At 34.9% G+C, this 21,831-nt stretch overlaps 1 protein-coding gene across 5 annotated transcripts in view; it reads right to left on the bottom strand.

Annotated features, from left to right (window-relative positions):
* The window catches only part of AHR (aryl hydrocarbon receptor), a 489,182-nt gene that overhangs the window by 16,032 nt on the left and 451,319 nt on the right, over positions 1-21,831 (bottom strand). For all 5 annotated transcript variants that reach the window (XM_084974512.1, XM_084974509.1, XM_084974511.1 and 2 more), the window contains 2 exon segments: positions 16,299-16,486; positions 1,794-1,897 (listed from right to left, as the gene is read on the bottom strand). Coding sequence is in view for 1 of the 5 variants with exons in the window: in NM_001303026.1 (NP_001289955.1) it covers positions 1,794-1,897; positions 16,299-16,486 (292 nt within the window). In the remaining 4 variants the exon portion in view is untranslated.

Below are 21,831 nucleotides of genomic sequence, written 5' to 3'. Positions count from 1 at the left end.
CAGATATTATGCCTTATGATATCTGGCAATTTCCTCAGGATGAAGAATGATGATGGCACCCACCAGGAACTTAAATGTTACATGACTGAGCACCTCTAAAACTGAGCATTCATTAATTTTAGTTGGCAGTAACAGTATATATACATTACTGTATTTCCTTCATCTTGAAAATACCTTCCTTCTCGAAAATAGTATCCACTGATCATATGTATATTATTTTGTAGAACATCATGTTTTTTGAACAGTGAAACAAATTCAGTACTTTCCAATAAGCTCACTGGTGCATGCCAGGTGACACAAAGATAATTTAGGGTATGACAGGAAACACTTTTAGACAAATGCTAATTGTCAGAAATAAAACAAAATAAAATAATATATACATACCAATTAATATATATACAATTTAATATATATATTAAATAATCTTAAATACCATGTGGGACCATCTTAATGGATTACCATCTTAATAAATTAAGATTATTTAATATGATCTTAAGTTTCTTACAATGAATTACTACACTAGTAAATTAAAAAAAGGAATTGATTTGACAATTACATATTAATAAAAGAGATTATTATTGGTCAGTTTTAGTCAAAAGGCTTGCCCTATCTACCAGAAAATTATGTTGAGGTTCACTTACCATTTAGTAAGGAAATAAACTGTGATTAATACTGTTATTTATAATTTCTACTGCTGTTAGTTCAAAAATGAAACTTCAGGAGTTCCCATTGTGGCGCAGTGGTTAACGAATCCGAATAGGAACCATGAGGTTGCAGGTTCGATCCCAGGCCTCGCTCAGTGGATTAATAATCCAGCGTTGCCGTGAGCTGTGATGTAGGTCACAGACTAGGCTCGGATCTGGCACTGCTGTGGTTCTAGTGTAGGCTGGAGGCTTCAGCTCCAATTGGACCCCTAGGCTGGGAACGTCCATATGCCGCAGGAGTGGCCCTAGAAAAGGCAAAAAGAAAAAAGAAACTTCAGATTTTAATAAGTACAGTATTAAGTAGCAATGGATAGAACATGCTTAAATATATTAAAATTACCAGCTAAAGTAAGTAATAGACATTGAAATACCAGTTATTGTTTTATTTTTAATTCCTTATTAAGTAGTAATAAATGTAAGCTAATTGAGAAAATAAATATTTTTTAAGTTTTTGTTAAATATTGTATAACATTTTCTTTACGTGCTTCCTTTGTTAAAACCAAAGGAAAAAAATTCTTCCAAGTTTCAAGCCAAAAGGTATACTGTGCCTCTGGAAACATCCTCTACGTCTAAGTGGTAACTACTTAATAACTGCATCTGGAAATATATTTACATGCCATTACAGCAAATGGATGTAATGAAATATGCCACTTACACATGCCTACAATGTTTTTGGTCATCTGCTTCGTAAGAGTTAAGAGACAGGTATGGTTCTGAGAAAATCATATAGTATGTGCTATTTCTTCCTGGAGAGTAATCTACAAATGCATCCTTTTAAACTATTAAACAAATGAAATTAATTATTTTAATGGAACTATAATCTTGAATATGTATACATAAGTCGAATGTCTTCAATGAGAAGTTTTTGGAGTTCTTGCTATTTAAAGAAATAACTAGGCCTCTAAAAAATCAACATCATAAAATTTCATTTTTTCATATATTAGCATTACACCACTATTGCAGTTCAGATCAAAGTGGTACAAAATTCTGGGCGAATCCTAAATAAACTGGAAATACATAAAAGGCTGACAATTTATTTTCCATTTAGAATTGTTGTAATGATGAGGAACTATATTTACTATATTTTACCTGTAGCAAGAACTCGCCTTCCTGCAAATTCAGGCCTTCTCTGAATTTTGTTCTACAGTTGTCCTGGACTCCATTTCTGTCAGCTGGTGAGGACTTTAATGAAACTATGGAAAAAGGGGACAAACAATGCTATAGTAGATAGTTTTTAAAATAAGTAATTTCAAAGAGCTATGATAATAATTAAAAAAAAAACCCTCTATACATCAAACAATTTGCAATACTAGTCTACCGGTACTACAATGACTAAGTACATAATCCTTTGCCAAAGGGTGGTTTCCAATGTTACCTGTCAGAGTCTTATGCCAAAATCATACAGTGAATTCATCCAAAATTATTTTTTAAGTCTGTAGGAGGTTTCAAAGAATTGCATGACACCGTTATAAACACTTCTCAGATTCTTGTCTATCTAGGAAAATAAGGTTCCTCAGAACCTAACCTACGAAAATATTTTTTCTATATATTTATCTTAACATCTGGGAACTAGTGGTAGCAAGGAGAATGAATCAACCAAATTCCTAATTAAGAAATACATGTCCATTAAGTTTAAGATTCCTCTGGTCTAGTCCTAGGGTAAAAAACTGTTAGTATTGTTATTAAGTTCGTATAAAATTTATATATCAGTTCATGGAGAATTAACATCTTTGTGATGTGGATCCCTCTTGTTCAAGTCTATATTTTTTTGTCCCACTAGACTATTTTAAAGTCATCCACAAAAAAGATGTGCACATGTATTTTTATGTGTATTCCCAGGTCTTACATCTTGTCAAGCGGCTTCTCTTTCACTAACATTGTCTAACTGCCTATGGCTTACCTACTTAAAGGGGAGTCTGGTGGCCCAGTGGGAAGCTTACTGTTGGAGGCATCATGCTGTAAGGCTAGACCTCCCCAGTTTCCCAACTCTCTTCCTCACTGTGTGTGTACTTACAGTCTGGGGGGCAGCACAGCTAAAGAGATATAATAATAGTTATCATTTACCTATTTAGCATTTTCAGAAGCACTTTCAAGTATTTTCTCAGGTAAAACACGTGGACATTGGTACTTGACAGAACTGAGTTCAAATCTCAGCTCTGCCATTTACTAAATGTGTAAGCTTTTTGAGTCCAACCCCTGAAATGTGAAATGACAATTGAAAAAAAAAACAAAAACAAGAGACCACCCTGCAGGGCTGTTGTGCAGGATAATTACAATACATGTGAGGTAGTTTTAATTATTAGCAGTATTTCCCAGAGTTTATGGGTTGCTCTGTTATAAACTTTTAGACACTGTTGCAATACCTATTTTTCTGATCTTTTTTGTCAACCTATGATATTTAAATAAGAGAAACCATTAAGAAAAAACAACTTTGACATTCAAGATTTCTTACTAGATTTTTGGGCAAAGGATAATTTGGCTCAGTTATAAACTGGAGATTTATTAATAACCAGATTTTCTCTCATTTTGAGCAAAGCTTCACAAATAAAACATTTTCATGTTTTAAATGTATTTTCTGGTAAATCATCAGTTCATGTGTCACTCTGCAATCTTATGCCAAGTTTTTGCCTTTGCATAACTTGAAACATATCTCTTTGAAGGAAAAGGCCAAAGGTCTGGCCTCTGAATATAACAATTCTAAAAGGCCACAGAACAGATTTCCTTAGGCCAAAAAATAGTGTGAGGTAAATGAACTTATCTAACAGTTAACCAATACCAGAGGAAAGGCTTAATCTTTTTTTGTTGAAAGGTAAAAGACAGAGAGGTCTTTTCTACCCTGTAAGTTCTGCTATTGCTTACTCTCTGGTGTATTAATTTACTTGAATGCATTAAAACTTCATAATGTCAGGGTTAACTACATTCTACTACTTTTCCAAAAGTGCCAACATGGGGCACAATTTAAGATTCACTCCAAATATCAGTAAGATTTGCTATTAAAAAGAAAACAAGAAAACCCAGATGCTGACATTATGAAAGAAGCAATTCATCCTTAAAATGGATAGATATTAAGTGTTAAATTAAAAATATACAAATTTTTGGAGTTCCCGTCATGGCTCAGTAGTTAATGAATCTGACTAGGAACCATGAGGTTACGGGTTTGATCCCTGGCCTTGTTCAGCGGGTTAAGGATCCAGCATTGCCATGAGCTATGGTGTAGGTGGCAGATGCGGCTCAGATCCCGTGTTGCTGTGGCTGTGGTGTAGGCTGGAGGCTACAGTTTTGATTCGACCCCTAGCCTGGGAACCTCCATATGCAGTGGGAGCGGCCCAAGAAAATGGCAAAAGGACAAAATACACACACACACACACATACACACATATATATTCTATATATATGAATTTTCTTACGGATTTTTAAAATTAACTTTTTCTTGGCTGTGTCTGAGGCATGCATAAGTTCCCATGTCAGGGCTCAAATCTGAGCCACAGCAGTGACGATGCGAGATCCTGAATCCACTGAGCCACCAGGGAACTCATAAAATTAACTTTTAAGCAATGGCATTAATGTCAGTTCCCACAAGAGTTACTGGAATCCTGAGAAGCTTAAGAAGAAATGAAAGAGGGCATTCATGTACGTAATTTACTATTTGTTTCTATCCTGTACTAGGGATATTAGCCAATGTAATTAGACATAGACTCTGCCTTTAAATAGAGCTTATATAAGCTATGGAAATTAAAAACTAGAAAAGACTGTCAAAAATATTAAGTATCAGATGGGGCTTAAATAAAGTATTAGAGGAACTTTAATTCTTTAAAGAGAAAAAATAAATTCTTTTCAAACGACAATGCTTACAATTCTAAATGTTGGAGGGACAATATTTAATGTGTATAACTACTGCTTAAAGTAAGAAAAGTGGTAAGTGCATTTTGGGGAAGGATCAGTAGAGGGTTCTTCTAAAAATAAATGAGTATTTCTGTTGCTCTCCATGTTTAAGGTTAATAATCAGTTAAGAATTTAAGTAAATATTGTGCAATTATGGGTCCAAGAAGGGTACCCGTCTACTGTTTAGAAAATTTATATCATAGCCACTTGACCCAAATAATATAATTTTGCCCTTCCATGAAGTTTTTACTCTACTTCTTAATCTCAAACCTACCACCTCTCCCTTATTAAAATTACTAGAAGATGCTTTAATACCATTCACTTTCATGTGTAACATTTCTTGCCCTGATTAGAAAGCAACAGAAGAGTAGTAAAATGAGGGAAATGACATCCTACCAGCTGAGTGGCCTTAAATAATTTCCTTAGTAATAATCAGTGACACTTAGAGTCCACACTGTATGCCAAGCAGTTTGCATGTTATTATATCTTATTTAATCTGCATAATGTTTCTATGAGATTGACATTATCGTCCTTTCACTGTATTAGGAAACTGAGACTTAGGGAGGTTAAGAAACTTCCCCAAGGTTCTAGCTTTAAGTGGCAGAACCTCAATAAGAACCCAGGTCGCCTGATCCTAAGTGTCTGAGCTATTATTAACCACCTCCCAGATGTCTCCCCCATGATAACTACCTGTGACTTTTAGTTTCCTCATCTTTAAATCCAGATAATGATACCTCCAGAGATATGTCCTTGTGAGGGCTGACATAACACGTAGAGTACCTGGATAATGCCTGATTCTATAGCCGGCAGTCGAGGCCAGAGATAATGGGCTATATGCCGAGTTTACATACCCTCAAACCGTGAAGAAAAGCTAGTTAAAAGTTACACTCTAGTGATAACGGAGTATTTTCTCATCTCTAAACAGGGAGCATTAATGAGTGGCTAAGAGTACTGCTGTGATGACCATACATCATAGGTCTGAAGATACTTCAAACTTGTAAATTGTTACACAAAGTATATGCATAATCAGATGCAAAAGACACTTTAATCATTGTACCACTGGAATGAAATACATGGAAATTCATAAAAACAAAACATAATATCTGAAGCAAAGTCATAAGCCAGTTCTACTACTTGGGAAGCATTTGTTGTACTGAACAGACATTTGTTAAAATCTTCACCCATCTGCAAAACACCTTCCAAGGTGGAAGCATCTGACTTTCAGCATTCAGTGGAATATTAAGATAATAAAACATCAAAATATTTTAACTATTTCCTCTTTGAGAGATTAAGAAAACAATTATACAAGAATGTAAGTGATTGTGGAATTCAGAGTATAAATATATTACAGCTTGATTTAAGACTTTATCAAGTCTTATTCCCACATGCATTTAACCATAGCCATAGTTCCTAATATGGCACTTTCCTTCCTTATATATCTAAGCTCATATTCCCATTTTCCCCTACGAGCCACATATTTCCCCTTGAAAAAACACGACCTGAATTGTTCAAGAGAGAAATTCATGGAGAACAAATATTGGCATGTGGTAAGCTATATTCTGTATCTTGTCACTACAGTGTGCATTTAAACAGAAAGAGGAAATGGTAAGTATCTTGCCAGGAAAAAAAATAAGTCTTTTTAACCTCTAATTGTTGGTTTAAATTAAATTTATTCTATAATAATATTTACCAATCCCTTTATTACATCTGGCAGGACCCATCCCTATAATGCCATAAGCGTAAGAGAGAACTAAGCTATCACTTAAGTGTAAAATTCAAGAGACTTCATAAACTTTTATCATTTAGAAAGGGTTAAATAATGTAGTATTTCTTGAATATAAGGAGGCTATTCCAAGTCTAGTATGGATCAATACTTACAAACAATTCCCAAGTTTTATATAAGTATATCTTATATATAAGTTTACCTAAAAAGATTTTCTTCTAGACAATTTGAGGAAAAAGACAGATATTTCCTCTTAGTAACATGAAGTTTGTCTGTCTGCTGGTTACATGAAACATTGTCCCCTCGAAGAAAAGAAGGAAGAAATGGAAGTTTTAAAAAACTGTATTATATTCTAAGTTTCTAGGAGACAAAGATTAGACACACACAGTTCATTGCTTTCTGATATTATTCATAGATTTTTTTTCTGTCTAGATGTTTTTAATCACGAAGGCAGAAAAAAAGTGAATTCAGTTTTTTAAAATGCAAATGTTAGTTTAGATCTTTAGAATGAAGACTGCAAAACTGGTGATTACTTCTTTTTAGCAGATCTAAAAAAGAAAAAAAATCATTCTAAAGTTAAAAAAAGTTCTTCAAAGTTAGATCTATTCTTACTCTCAACTGAATGGAAGCAAACTTCCAAAGATGTTACTCACATTTTTATCCAGTTTTGTTTAGTTATATGCAATTCTACTGTAACTGTAATGTGAGGTCACCTGGATTAATGAAACCAACTAGAGCAATGAATTCACCTTTTCGGTGGGGAATGAGTTGCATTTTGTTTCCTCCTCGTAAACAAGAATGGAATTAAAACTCCATTCTAAGTAGCAGAATTTAATCAGTCAGAACAATGATTCTCAAACCTTCAGACATGAGAATCATCTAGGAGGTTACTGAAACACATTGCTGGACCCCACCCTGTAGAATTTCTGATTCAGTAGGTCTAGGATGGGGCACCACTGTCTCCATTACTATCAAGTCCCCAGGTACCACATTTTGAGAACTAGTGACTTAGAAAATCTGGATTAAGGAAATAACTTACGAACATTCTGGAACTCATTCATTCCCTCATATTTTCTAAAATTATCATTCCTCTGCTTAAAGAGTTCATTATTAATACGAATATCTTCAGGAGGTAACTCTAACTCAATTCTATAAAAATGAAAACAGACAGGGCAATAACAAAAAATTCTATTATGTACTGCTGACCTGTGAGCAACACAAGGTTTGAACTGGGCAGGTCCACTTATATATGAAGGTTTTTGTCAATAAATACTACAGTACTACATGATCCATAGCTGGTTGAATCCACAGATGTGGAGTTTTGTATATGGAGGAACGATGGATAAGGAGAGCAGACTATGTTATATACCAACGTTCGACTAACCCTCATGGTGTTCAATGTTCAACTGAATACAAGCCTAATTTTAAAATCTGGCTCACAAATCTCTTATGTTTTTCAGGATAAATCCACTACAAACTTAATGCATCAGGCATGCAAAGATTCTTATCGTGTGTGCTGAGAAGACTGTGGAATAAAGGTCTTACCTAAGGCCATGGGTTAGTTAACTGAACTAGCCTCCAAGTCTCCTGCTTGCCGGTGCTCTCGTCACTAACACAATCTCCCCCTACTGGGCCAGGACAGAGAGGGAAGTTGCCTCCATCACTTAGAGATTACAGACACTGGAAACCAGACACCATCAAAAATCCAGTGGACAACAGAATACTCTGTAAAACTGACCAGAAAGGCACTCCCACATTATGTGGGCAAATTTAAGACTAGAAGAAACCAGAAGAGTTCAATACAGACAATTTTAGGGTCATTAAGTTGATTCAATTTGACTGCTGGTCTGTCTTCTCAATTTACACTGCTGACACCTGAATGGCTTTGTGTCATCAGTGGACAACCAAGAACCAGGAATTACCTCCTGAAGTATTATTATTTTTCTGTACGGACTTTAACTTCATTTACGTTTACACTTTCATGTGAAATTTTCTCTTTCACCCTCTAATTCAATAACTTGAAACACCAAATGAAGTCATCTTTAAGCAAACTCATTATTGCCTCAATACATTTTCACATTACACACACACACACACACACACACACACACACAGATTTGCTCTCCTCTATCTCTACCCATCCTTAAAACATTTCATCTTTGGTATTTTCCCTCTTATTCTATATGCTTTCCCCAGGAATATTTTATTTACTTTCCTGATTTAAAATACTATTCCAAGGACATTACGATGACTTCAAAATCTAAATCTCCCACTATGAATAAATTAATTTCAGCTACTGATTAAAAATGGTTGATCAAGGTCACGAATACATAAGAATAGGATTAAAAAATTTAAACCATTAAAAATAACACATAAATATAAACACTAAATAAAAATGATTAGTGGTAATGTAACTATGTTTCATTGCAGACTCTCAAGTTATTTATATAATATGTGAACATAGCTTCTACAACAGAATGACATGGCAGATGTTATATATCTCTATTTCCCAGATCAACAAAGCCTCAGCAAAAAAAAACAAACAATTTAACTATAGACATTTAAAATCTGTATTGGGGGGGTTGAAAATTGCTGATAGCTGGCTGGCTTTAATATTCCCCCAATGATAATCTTCCTTGGGGGAAAAAAAAAAAAAGCAAAAGCCATAAATCTGTGACCAACTAGAATTGTTCATGGCCAAGCAATTAAGGATCAAGAATCCTATAGTCATATAACACTAGGTAGTGATCAAAGAGAAAACCCACTAAGGCAGTAAATTTAAAAGAGACAAGAAAGAAGGAAAACATATAATAAAGGATATAGTGAGTATAGGTTTAGTTTGAATCTCTGATACGTATTTTTCACTGTTTTTTTTTTTTTTTTTTTTTTTTTTTGTCTTTTTGCTCTTTCTTTGGGCCGCTCCCGCGGCATATGGAGGTTCCCAGGCTATGGGTCGAATCGGAGCCTCAGCCACAGGCCTACGCCAGAGCCACAGCAACTCAGGATCCGAGCCGTGTCTGCAACCTACGCCACAGCTCACGGCAACGCCGGATCGTTAACCCACTGAGCAAGGGCAGGGACTGAACCCGCAATCTCATGGTTCTTAGTTGGATTCGTTAACTACTGCACCACGATGGGAACTCCTTCACTGTATTTTTAAAAAATACTGTCAAAGTAAAAAATGCTCATGAAAGTATCACATAAAATATAAAATTATTTTTTCATTTATTTACTTATGTGTTCATTCATTCATTCATGGAATTTAATGACTCTTATAATGTACATGAGAACATCAGAGGAAAAGAGGGATTACTAATTCCAAGAGGTCATGTTATTAAATGTAAGAGCCAGGATTTGAATACCACTGCACTTTGACTCAATAAAGAATGTTCTTCCATTCTTTTTATTCATTCATGTTTCACTTTGCATAGATTTGGTTATATTAAGTCCATAAATTAAAATTTAAAAGAATCTCTAAAGTTTAGTTTTAGTTATAGAAGGCATCATGAACTAGTTTCATGTTTTCAAACATGAATTCTAAATTCTAAATTACAACCTAAAATGGATTAACACCTTGGGTTAATGAAACACACTATTTGATGATTTCAAATGTGCTGATCTTTTAGGCAAACAAATCTACTGTGGACATTTCTACAATTAAGAAATCACATTTTTTGTGATACTGAAACTTTTGTAAATTATTTGGCATACAGTAATTTCTGAAAAAAAGTAGATAAAATTAGTATACAAATCCTGGGAAAGTAAAAGCACGTATATAAACTTTATAAAGCATCAACTCTTGAAAGGGCTTCTTATTTAATTCATTTTTACTGCTTGTTCAAACTCATTCCTCGCATATATACATGCATACATATATTTGTTTTTCAAGATAATATTCTGCTTATACAGATACCAAAACAGGACTGAAATCTAGAGAAACACAAGCTGAAGATGAATAAACACAATATCTCTCTTCTGAAATCCTAGTGAACTAGAAATGAAAGTATCTATAAAAGCAAGAAAAGAGAACATATGATTTTTAATTTAAAATAAAATCAACAAAGGTCCACGGTAAACAAATGAGGGTGAATATTACATGAACACATAAAGTAAGTTAACTGTTGTCCTCCTCTACTCTCACTGCACCTTTAGAGCTTGCGAATTTAAATATTTCAGTATGTAAAATATTTACACTCTTTAATTAAAATGGTGATTATTTTAAGCATGTATAGTGATTCACGACTTATTGCTCCTACATTATCTAGTTTCTTAAATAACCAAAAACTATTTCTTATTACAGTTGCAAATGCAGGACTTTGGTATTAGAAACTCAGATCCCCAAGCTCACTTCTGTCAGGATTAATGGAACGCAGACAAAATCGCCTTTTTGGTGTTTTAACTTTTCCTTTCCACAAATTAAATTTGTACATCTCAATTATAAGGATATCATAAAGAATAATTCATGATATACAATGAGTAAAAGATTCATAGTTAATGACTACATTTTAAGGTACAATAACTACTCCGAATATTTTACTGAATTAACAAAATACTAATATTCTTTACCCTTACTATTATCTCACAGAAAAAGATTCTTTGTCTTTTTTCCTCAGATACTTGTGTCTCAACAGAGAATGTGGATTAGGCAGTCATTTTCGCCAATTTTGGGGACTGCTGTCAAAAAATACAGTAATTTAAACACATGATGATGAATGTTTTTTAAAAAATGATAATGAAATCTAACTCAAATTTTTACCTGTTGAAATTACTCTTCCTAAGGATAAAACATTACTATACTGATTCAGGTTGGTTAACAAGCTTAATGTCTACTGTTTGATCCTGGATTAAGAGACACAATAGAGGAGCAAAAATCCTGTCATATCAACCAATTTCAAAGGCGGGATATAACTACCCACGTCTAAGTCTCCCTTAACAAACGATTACTGGTCATAGTCGTTATTTATTCAATATTTTCCATCTCAGAGGTAATATGATATTTGTGTTTAAAACTTGTCTTGGACTTGGGTCCTTTCATGTTCTACTTTTTTTTTTAATTATAAAGGGATGGTTTAATTTTAACATGCTGAAATTTGGTGGAAAAGTGTGAACATGATGTTAAACACTTTAGGCTTTCAGTCTGTATCTGCAAGACTAAGTCCACACCAACTTGCCACTTCATAGCTCGCCTAGGTCACTTAACTGTCTTCAGGCTCCCCTCTACTTTGATTTAATCTATAGAGAGGCAAAAATTGCACTTTATTATATTTAATTACCAACATCAGAAAATAGCAATTTTTAATTTTTTAATTTTGTTTTCTAATAATAGAAAAGACTATAGAAATACTTCAAAGAAACATAATTTAGAAGTCTTTAAAAAGTGAAGCAGGGAAGAACAGAAGGTAACACAGGAGAGCCATGTTACTGATGAAACTGAAGAGAACCTAAATAGCTTCTGTCATTTCATCTATTAAGATATTGCTGTTATTAATCCTTCAACGTGTCTAAACATGTCCATTGCACAGAAATCAAAAAGTATCGTCATCTGAAATTTTTAATCTTTCAAATTAATAAAGGGAGTGATTTTTTTTCCCTTTAAATCCAGAGTAGTATTTGTACATCCCATTTACACTGACAAAAATTAAAGATACATCCAGATTGCCAGACTGCTGGGAAATACAACAGGAATATCCAGCAAAGAAGAAAATGACCAGTGGCCCAGGATCAAGATGAAAGACACCAAGTGGAGGCAAAGGAGCAAAGAGGATGGAGAAAGAACAAAGGACAGCACTGAAAGCACGCAGAAAGGGACAGTGATACAAAAAAGATCTTCAAAAAAGACTGAATCCTTAAATACTTCTACATGTTTCACTGTATGAGCCAGCCAATCAATCTAGTAAAGACTCTAAAAAAATTTCTTACTGCTATAATTCCTAAATACAAACATTCCTTGCATCTGTATATTTAGAAACGGAAAATAAAATAATAGAAACAATAATTGGCTATAAACAGAAAGATTATCTAGAAATAGAAAAATACTACTTCAATAAGAATTTTACATTGTTTACCATATTTGTCGGTACAATTGCATTAGTAAACATTTTCTGCACGCTTATTCTGGGACAAGCATTGTTCACTGTTTAAGGTGCAGCAGTAAACACAATATTCTCAAGGAGCAAAAGAGGCAACATATGACACATTCGCATCAAACAATAAAGCATTACATTATGAAAATGAAAATTTTATAATGACTACTTCATCATCTGTAAAATAAGTAGAGAGTACAAACTGCAAAACAATTCTCTGAGCTTTACTGTCTGGTATCCATACAGTTCAAGAGTTTTCGTGGATGAAACATTCAAAGATTCCCTCAGTTACTCCTTCATTTGAAACTAAAACTAATAAGTAGCAAAACTTCCAGTCCTTTTCCCTTCCTTGAAAATGCCCCCTAAATGCTGCATTATAAATATTTAATGTGCACATTTTTAAAGGATCTCACATACTGTATAATTCATAGTTTCTGAGACACCTGACCTTGAGCTATTAGAGGGCAGAAGCCTTTTTTCCCCTTTCTCTTCTTCATGAATTCAGCACACTGCACAGTATTTAGAATAAAGCATAGTCTTGAATTATGAAATTTTTACTGGATCGCCTTTCTGTATAGCAGAAATTGACAGAGCACTGTAAATCAACTATAATAAAAAATTTTTAAATCATTTCAATAGTATCAAAGAAATGGCTTCCAACTTTACCATGAGGACTGAGTCTGATTCAAGTGTTTCAAAGTTATACTTTAGAATGTTTTGATTAATTAGAAATGTATAAAGATTAATGTTGTACTTAAAACTTAAGTGTTGCTTTTCAGATAGTCATAGAAGCATAGTCATGTCTCCAAATTTTAAGAAGATCCCATCCAAGGTGGATTATTTAAACTCGCAATAAATAGATGTATTTTCTTGGAAAAATATCTATTGTTACAGTAAAACTTGAGTTTCCTTTCTAACAAGATTGTATGATTACTCGTTTATATTGTTCTTTCCGCAGGAATTCACACACCCCCTGTTTGCATCCTGTTATTCACTTAGAGCTTCCCTTCCCTGCGCTATACTCTTTCTCTAATAGTGGGAGAGTGGTTTTAACAGCACTCAAAAATCCTGATCACTGTCTGATTGATTCAAGTCTTCTCGTTTGCATTTAGTATTTGTTCAGGTCATAAGGATTACTTGAAAATTTTATTCTCTGTGTTCTTTCAAAATACTGCACTGCCTTCCTAGAACACTGGGGATCTTATTCACTGATTATTTCCCTCACTTTCCATCAAAATCTGTTGCTGTACCGAACAACCCCTATGAAACTGCTTTGAGTACACACTCCACTGAAACCCTAGAAAACGCATTTATAGTCTTTCTAAAATTTTTTACATTTGGATATGTCTTCCTAAAGGCAAAGAAAAAGAATTTTAAGTAATTCAGAGCATAATCAAAACTAGGCTAATTCACTGCCTTAGACTGATCTAGGATGCTTATAAAAATACAGATTCCTGGGTTCTACTTAAACCTACACAGAATCAGCATAAAAAGGGTATGCCTTTTATGTGTATTTTAAAATAAGTTTTTCAGGTTTTTCTGATGCCGTGATGTACACTAAAGACCAGTAATTCAAATGATCTAAAATTAAAGATAATATAATCAATGAAGGAATGACACAAATAGAGTAATAAGATTCTACTGTCAAATACACTAAACCAGAATAAAAAATAAACTCCCTGATAAAGAGCTAATAAAATACTTAACATGTAAGAACTCCATAATGAGCCCTGCTAAACTACGGCATTCTTTATCAATTAGACTTTGGAATCACTTTTACTCAAGGTATTAAACAGGATACAAAACTAATCATAAAAATATACATATATAGCTTTTTATATTAAATATAATGGTATACACACACACACACACAGACACCTAAAGAGCAGAAAGTATGTTAGTATTTAAACAGCACTCTCCAAGCAGCCTCAGTTCTGCTCCACTGCCTCTAAACAGGGAACAACATGTACATTTTTTTTCTTTTTAATATATAATAATTTGGTTTCCCATTATTAAGGAGCAGGAAATGAAAAGGCAAAATGACTTATGTCAATACATCTTTACCATGCCTCCCTGACTTCTAGACTAGAAACCCTTTAAGGGCAGAGGCCGCATCTTACATGTTATGGAAGCACCCCCCCCCCCCCAAGGTCAAACAGTCAGCACAGCATGTAAATAAATACTGAACATCAGAACTGCATCCCAAGAAGCTGGGAGTGACCTTGAGGTTACGGTCTATGACGGGGGCTCCCAAACTTGACAAAGCACCAGAGTTTGATTTTGTTGGTCTAGGCTGGGCCTAAGATCTGACATTTCTAACAAATGCCTATGTGACATGAATGCTGCTTGTCTGGGGACTACACTTTGAGAATCACAAATCTAGGAAAAAGTCCTTATGATTCTTCTATATAAATGATTCCTAGAAAAGAGAAATAATTGAGATATGGTCAGCAAAAGTCATATAGGAACTCTGGAAACCAGGTTCTAGTTCCAGCTTTATCACAAAAATGACTATATAACTGAAACACACAGACACAGACACATACAGACACACACACACACACACACACACACACCGCTGAGCATCACACAACCCACCTCAAAGATGAGGAGTCTGGTATACACGAAAATTGAAAATTTGAAGAACTTTTATAGACAGAATAGAGAAAATTTAAGTGTCTACTATGAATCTCCGAATTTACATAATTTTCCCTAAAATTATTATCCTCAAATCAGTGTATACTGCCCAGATCACAATGGTTAAATTATAGCTTTTATCCAAAATGAAGAACATACAGCAAGCAAACAAACCAACAAATAAAAAGATGTCCAGACTAAACATAGCAAACCATCCAAACATAAACCCAAAGGGAAATAAGTGTTTTGCAATATTTTAAACACAAACTGCAAACTCAAGTATCTGTAAATGTGTCAAGGGCAGCAGTATCAGCATCATCTGACATCGAGTGAGAAGTGCAAAATCTATGCTACGCTGAAACCGACTAAATAAGATTTCATCTCATCAGAAGCCCTACGTGATTTGTGAGCAGTTAGACTTGAAGCAGCAGTGGCATAAGCCGCTGAGATTTTATTGTCAATGCTTTACTATCTGTTTGTAAAATAACATGATATATTGAAAATACTCAACAGTTCCTAAAAATTATATTTCTGACATATAAACAGACAAAAGGAGAAACAGAATTGTTTTACATGAGACGACACAATGAAACATCACTGTCAAACAAAAACTTCCATTTATAATATTTTATGACTCTGAAATACCAGGCGATTAGAAGGTAAATATCACTTAATTCAAATCCCTAGCTTTACAGCTGAGTAAACTGAGGTACAGGGATGCTAAGAGGCTCAAGACAGATAGCTTGTCAGCAGCACAATGGAGACTGAAATCCAATTCTACTGACTCTAATTTCTCCAGTGGGGAAAAAAAAATTTAAACTACATTTTCCTGGAGCAAAACACAGTTAATATAACACAGTATAAGTATAGATCATTTTGAAAGGATAAATAAAAATGATGTATATATGAAACATGCTGAATGAAACCCAGTAAACTATAGCTTAGTAGTTAAAAGACTTCAAAAAAATGAGTTGGAAAGAGAAGTATTGGAAAAGTGTCACACTTAATTGAGTGTTATGACTGTCAAAAGATGACACTACATATCACTTAAGTGGCAGCATCTGATAAATCAATCTGGAAAACTGATTTTTAGAAACATTCAAGTTTTGGCTTTGCTATTTAAGTTTTACCATACAGCAACAGGCAAAACCTTTCACATTATGGTTTTTTTTTTTTTTTTTGCAGTTTTCAACAGAGAAACAGAAACAGCCATACTCAACCTAAATATTTTGTAAGTGATTACAGAAAAATTAAACCCTTCTGTCTTACCATCAAAGAAGCTCTTGGCTCTTAGATAACTGACACTGAGCCTAAGAACTGAGAGTTTGTCCAGCTTATTAATAACATCTTGTGGAAAAGGCAACAGGCTGGCCAAGCGGTCCAATTCTGTATTAAGTCGGTCTCTATGCCGCTTTGAAGGATTTGACTTGATTCCTTCAGCTGGGATTGGCTTGACACTGAAAAACAAACAAAGCACCATAAAATGCATTAAAATCTATAAAGCAAAAATTTCTATTGCATTATAAAATCTCCTCGAATATTTTTTTAACAAAACAAACATCTAAAATCTACTTCAAGTTCATATAAATCCTTTCAAAATGCCCCTTGTATACCTTAATTAAGAAAAACAAAGGAATGGGTAAACTCCTTCATAATGTTTTATTAAAAACTTATGAACCCATCACAGGAAAATGCTGAGTACATCTTATACACCTTATATATTTATTGTATATGATTTCCATGAAAAAATCTACTAGGATTTTCCACCTCTCACAGCCATTGTTACAGGGGAAAAAAGAAAACTGCAAGAAGTTATGTGAAAATTAAGCTTCCTTTGCTATCTTCCACAAGAATCATCTTGGCAAAGTCACTTTTGCTATAAATAAGAGCAACCCTAAACAAAAACTTATCTTCATGATGCTTAGCTTCCAATATTTAATACTTTCATCCTGTCAGTGAAAACATCTCAAACCTGGTCCAGCCCCTCTGCAAGGTCCTCTAGCCATCTAATGGGCAAATCCAACATTAAGGCAAGAAAATATTTGACTTTAGTTACTGATATTTGTTGGGTGACAAATCTTAGAGGCTAACTGTGATTAATGATAAATTTTGCTTTTGTAACTGGTGGGTAATCTGACTTAATTATTAGTTATCATAGTTTGTGACTCAATTAAAAAATTCAATATAATCCCAACATTCAGCACAATTTTCATCTGAGTGAAAAGATACTTATGGTTAGGAGTAGAACTTGAGTTCAGAAATAAGAAATTGAACTTCATTACAAAGGCCTTAGCCAGGATTTCATAACAGAAATTCATTAAAGTGAATATAAATAGAGAGGATATTAAAAACCAAACAACATAATTTTTAGATCATGTTACTACACCCTCCCATTTGCCAGAAAAATAATTATTCAGAGAATTCTTTTGACAAAGACTTTTTTCCTCCAGTTTTATTGAGAAGACAAACACATCTGTGACAATTCAAATTAAATTACAGTATCTTAAAAAGTATAAACTGGCTTGAGTATAATGCTGTTAAGTTGATTCAATCAAAACATTTCTAGATAATTTATGCTTTTAATGGTATGAGCCAACATGAAGAAGTAATGCTTTATACAAAGAAATTATAGAAAGTAATGTGAAAATTTAACACATTTTTTACTGTCCCTAACCAGTAATTTCTTCAGAACTTGTCTGTTTCTATTTTTTCTATTATACCTCATGTTATTCCTGCAAAAAAATAAGAGTAATAAATTGGTAAAGTGGCATACTTTCCACTAGATGCTTTCTCCAGACTATTTAAATAATTGCATACTTAATAGAAATTGGTGACTATTTATCTAGCTCTTTTCCCTAATCATATTACATGTATAATCAAATTCAAGTCACACCTAATTACTGCATTTCTCCAATTAATCAACTGAATTTCAACTTTTATCTCTAATACATGTCTACCTCATTGAATAATTTTCCTCTGACTCATCATCTGTTAAATATTTATTTGCAACTATCATGTCCTAGCAGTTTAGGAAATCATTCTTCTACATATTCAAAATGTGTTATAGGAGCTAAGTACAATGAACAACTGCTAGAAGAGATGGAGCTGGGTTCTGTAAGATGAACAGGACTGCAGGAGGCAGCATGGTGAGGAATGGTGACCTGGCACAGGGCCTTTGAATTGTGAAGCACCAGCTGCAAGAGAGACAAGGACGGAGCTGGCCAGGGCCACATTCCTTCAACAGATAGTGACCTCCCCACACACACCATGTGCCAAGCACAGAACACTGAGTAGTGAACAAAACGTACTGAAGCTCCTGTTCTTCTGAGGCTTACATCCTGATGGGAGGATACATAAATACATAAATGAATAAATAAATGAACAAGCACATAACTTTCCAAGCTGGTAAGTGTTAAGAAGAAAAATAAACCAAGATAAGGAAGTAAGGAGTGATGGGTGCTGGTTTTGACAGACAGCCAGGGAAGGTCTCTGATGTGATGTTTCATGAACATCTCAACATCAACAGACATGAACAGGGGAGGAGTAAGCCTTGTGGGTATCTGATGAAAAAAAGTCCATGAAAGAGGAAATCGCAAGTTCCCCCTCAGAAATGGTATCAAACTGACCTTCGGTATCTGGGAGTCATCTTAAGTTTTCAGCCAGGTTTTAGATAACCAGTCTTTTTTTTTTTTGATCTTTTTAGGGCCATACCTGCAGCATATGGAGGTCCCCAGGCCAGGGGTTGAATCAGAGCTGAAGCCACCGGCCTACACCACAGCCACAGCAATGCCAGCTCCAAGCCATGTCTGTGACCTACACCACAGCTCACAGCAACGCTGAATCCTTAACCCACTGAACAAGGCCAGAGATTGAACCTGCATCCTCATGGATACTAGTCGGGTTCGTTAACCTCTGAGCCATGACAGGAACTCCTATATGACCAGTCTTGTGTTTTAACAAGCTGACTCTGGTGATGGAGAGGATGCAATGCAGGGCACATGGCACTGAAGCCAGCACTTCTTTCTGAAATATAAATCTGTCACTCCTCTGATTCAAGTTTTTCAGTAGCTCCATGCAGACCATGTTCCCGAACCTAGAGAACCAGACTCATCTGATCTTTCCATGGCCCCTCCCTATTCCTTTCGTGACTCCACAGAATCCCCTTGCTCTGTCTGACCAGATTCGAGGTACTGCTCAATTAGATCACATCTGCAAAGTCTTCCCCGACCTACTCCCAATGGACTCCTGCCATACTACTACTTTATACTTTTTATGCAAAAGTCTTAAACAACCGTTCCATTAAGGAATATTCTGTGGAGATAGCATTTCTCATAATTGAAAATGAAATCCACTATTGCACTCTTGGTAGCTTTCCAGTAATGACTATACAACACTGGGGAGAAGAGAATAACACAAATGCTGACGCAAGACAAGCTACTATGACACAGAAAGAAATGACAATAACAGCAGAAGAAAGAGGTTTAGAGGTATTTCTCCATGTGATATGCTGCCCATCTTGTGCTGGCTCTTTGCAGCATTCAACCCTATCCTAGATGAGACTATGTCTTTACAGAATGCAAAACTGGTCACAGCTCTAATGTATAATTACGCACATTATGGAATATTTAGTGTGAGATCCAATTTCCTAAGTCAAGTGTTATGTAACCTATGCTGCATATACTTGTTTGTCGCTCTTATTACTATGTAAAGTTAATCATCTTGTACCCCCAGTGCTCAGCATGGTACTTGATACTGAGTAGACTCTCCAGGAATGTTTGCTGACTAGAAGTATCCAGGAAAGAAATGTTTGGAGCCTGACCAAAAGGAGTGATAGTAGGGATAAGAAGTAAGCCCTGACTTGAGATTTTTAAACACAGCACTTTGTGCCTACCACACAGCGTGGGACATAGTCAGACTCAAATGTTCACTGAACTGAACTACTTGCTGACTTCCTAGGTAGAGGAAGTAAGGGAGAGGTTGCAAATGACTGGGATCTGTAACGTAGGGTAACAAAGATTTTTCCTAATGGGAGGTATGCCAAACAGAGAGAAAAGAGACTTGACGACAGACCTCATTTATATTTAAGGTTTAAGGTTATATTTATATTTAAGGTTGAGGAAAGGGTGAGGGCAAAGAGGATGGAGGAGGAATGACAGGCAAGACATGAAAAGGATAAGCAGAGACTATTTCGGAGATCACAGAACAAAGTCAAATGAACAAAGGAATTAAATAAGGTCAGGGCTGAGAAGGATCCACTGGACTTGGCATTTCAAATTCAGCTTTAAGCTGAAGCAATAGATGTGACATACCTTTTCACCGATTTTGTGAGAACTACTCAGAACTATTCTGTGAAAATACTTCTTACCTATCCGCACATATTAAAGATGCACCAAATACTCAAAAATAGAAAGTAATTCTACATCACTTACAACCTGCCCTGACTTATGCTAGTGCTTTTACTTTTGTGCTGTCTTTAAACCTATGCCAAGCCGTACTGCCATCTATTATGAGACTGATGTGGTGCCTACTGTGCTAAGGAAGCAGATCTGCCATCTATTTAAATAAAAGATTACATCTGAAATATAATGAAATGTCCCCCCATAAGATAGGATTTGGGATTTGTCAAGTTCAGACATCAGAAAGAGAGAGACTATAGATGCTGATCAGGCCAAGGAGCAATTTATTATTTCTTAAACCTTAACTTCAAATATCTTGTCCCAACCTGTAAATCAAAATTGTTGTGAAATCAAAACTTTAGCTGACTGCATGCCACGCTTCCGTTTTAGAAGCCCTGCATGTCTTAAATACTGGTGGTAACAGGCCCAATGGCAAGACCAAGGCCAGTTTGTGTGATATCTTTAAAGCCTTTTAAACATCCCAGGCTAAAATTTCTGTTTGGCTCGTCACTTGTGCCCAGCGTTTGAAAGAAAAGTGAACAATATAATAACCTAGTTTAATCATCAATTACTATAACTGTAAAGTTTACATTTTTTATACAACATTTACCATAAAACCTCAAAACGACTTGCAAAGGAATAGTTCCAATAATCCTATGAGGTTAAGGTGACATTGTCTAATAGAAATTACCTATCACAGTACTAAGTTTGCTCTATCAGCTTTCTACTTTGGGTGATTTAATCTATTCTCACTGCTTCAGACTACTTACCAATAGCTTGTTTATTTCTAGCCCCTGTTTCTGGCTGTCCTCACGTTCATATTTTTCAGAACTTAGGCACCCCTTCTCTGCATCTACTGTGGAAGTATGACTCTTACTCCAACAGCCAGGAAATTAAAATATTCTTCAATAAATCTAACATACCACCTACACCCAATTAACCCCAATTCTTACAGCCATTCATTCTTCATTTCCTCTCCACAGCTTCAGCACATACCTATTTATCTCTGAATATAAAGGTTGAATGTTTATAATCATAAACTACAAGCTTAAAGTGATATTGGAGTGGTGATCTGTGATACGAATAAAGTTGAATTTCATTGTTCAGCTGAATACAGCCAGATATTTTACTTCCCTACATGAGGCAAAAAAAAAAAAAAGATGTCTACAAAAACCTGAGAGAATTCTGGCTAGAAGTCCCTTGTAATGAGTCAGAATTCTCCAGTAACTCTTCTACTGCCACTCTAACCACTGTTTACCTTTCCCTCTTTTGCTGTACTTAAGGAGCAGTGACGAGGTATAAATAGCATATAATCCTTAGCACAAGATTTTAACAATGAAAATGTGGAACATGAAATATGCCCTAAAAATCACTGTTACTTCCACAATCTTCAAAACAAATTATTA

This window comes from Sus scrofa, chromosome 9 (assembly GCF_054392235.1).
Source record: "Sus scrofa isolate SSC_HxYL_T2T_F1_AM1 chromosome 9, Sscrofa_HxYL_maternal_Yorkshire_Landrace_v2.0, whole genome shotgun sequence".
Classification (NCBI taxonomy): Eukaryota; Metazoa; Chordata; class Mammalia; order Artiodactyla; family Suidae; genus Sus; species Sus scrofa.
The sequence above is the reverse complement of the archived record's forward strand: the minus strand, read 5'-3'. Positions and strand labels throughout refer to the sequence as shown.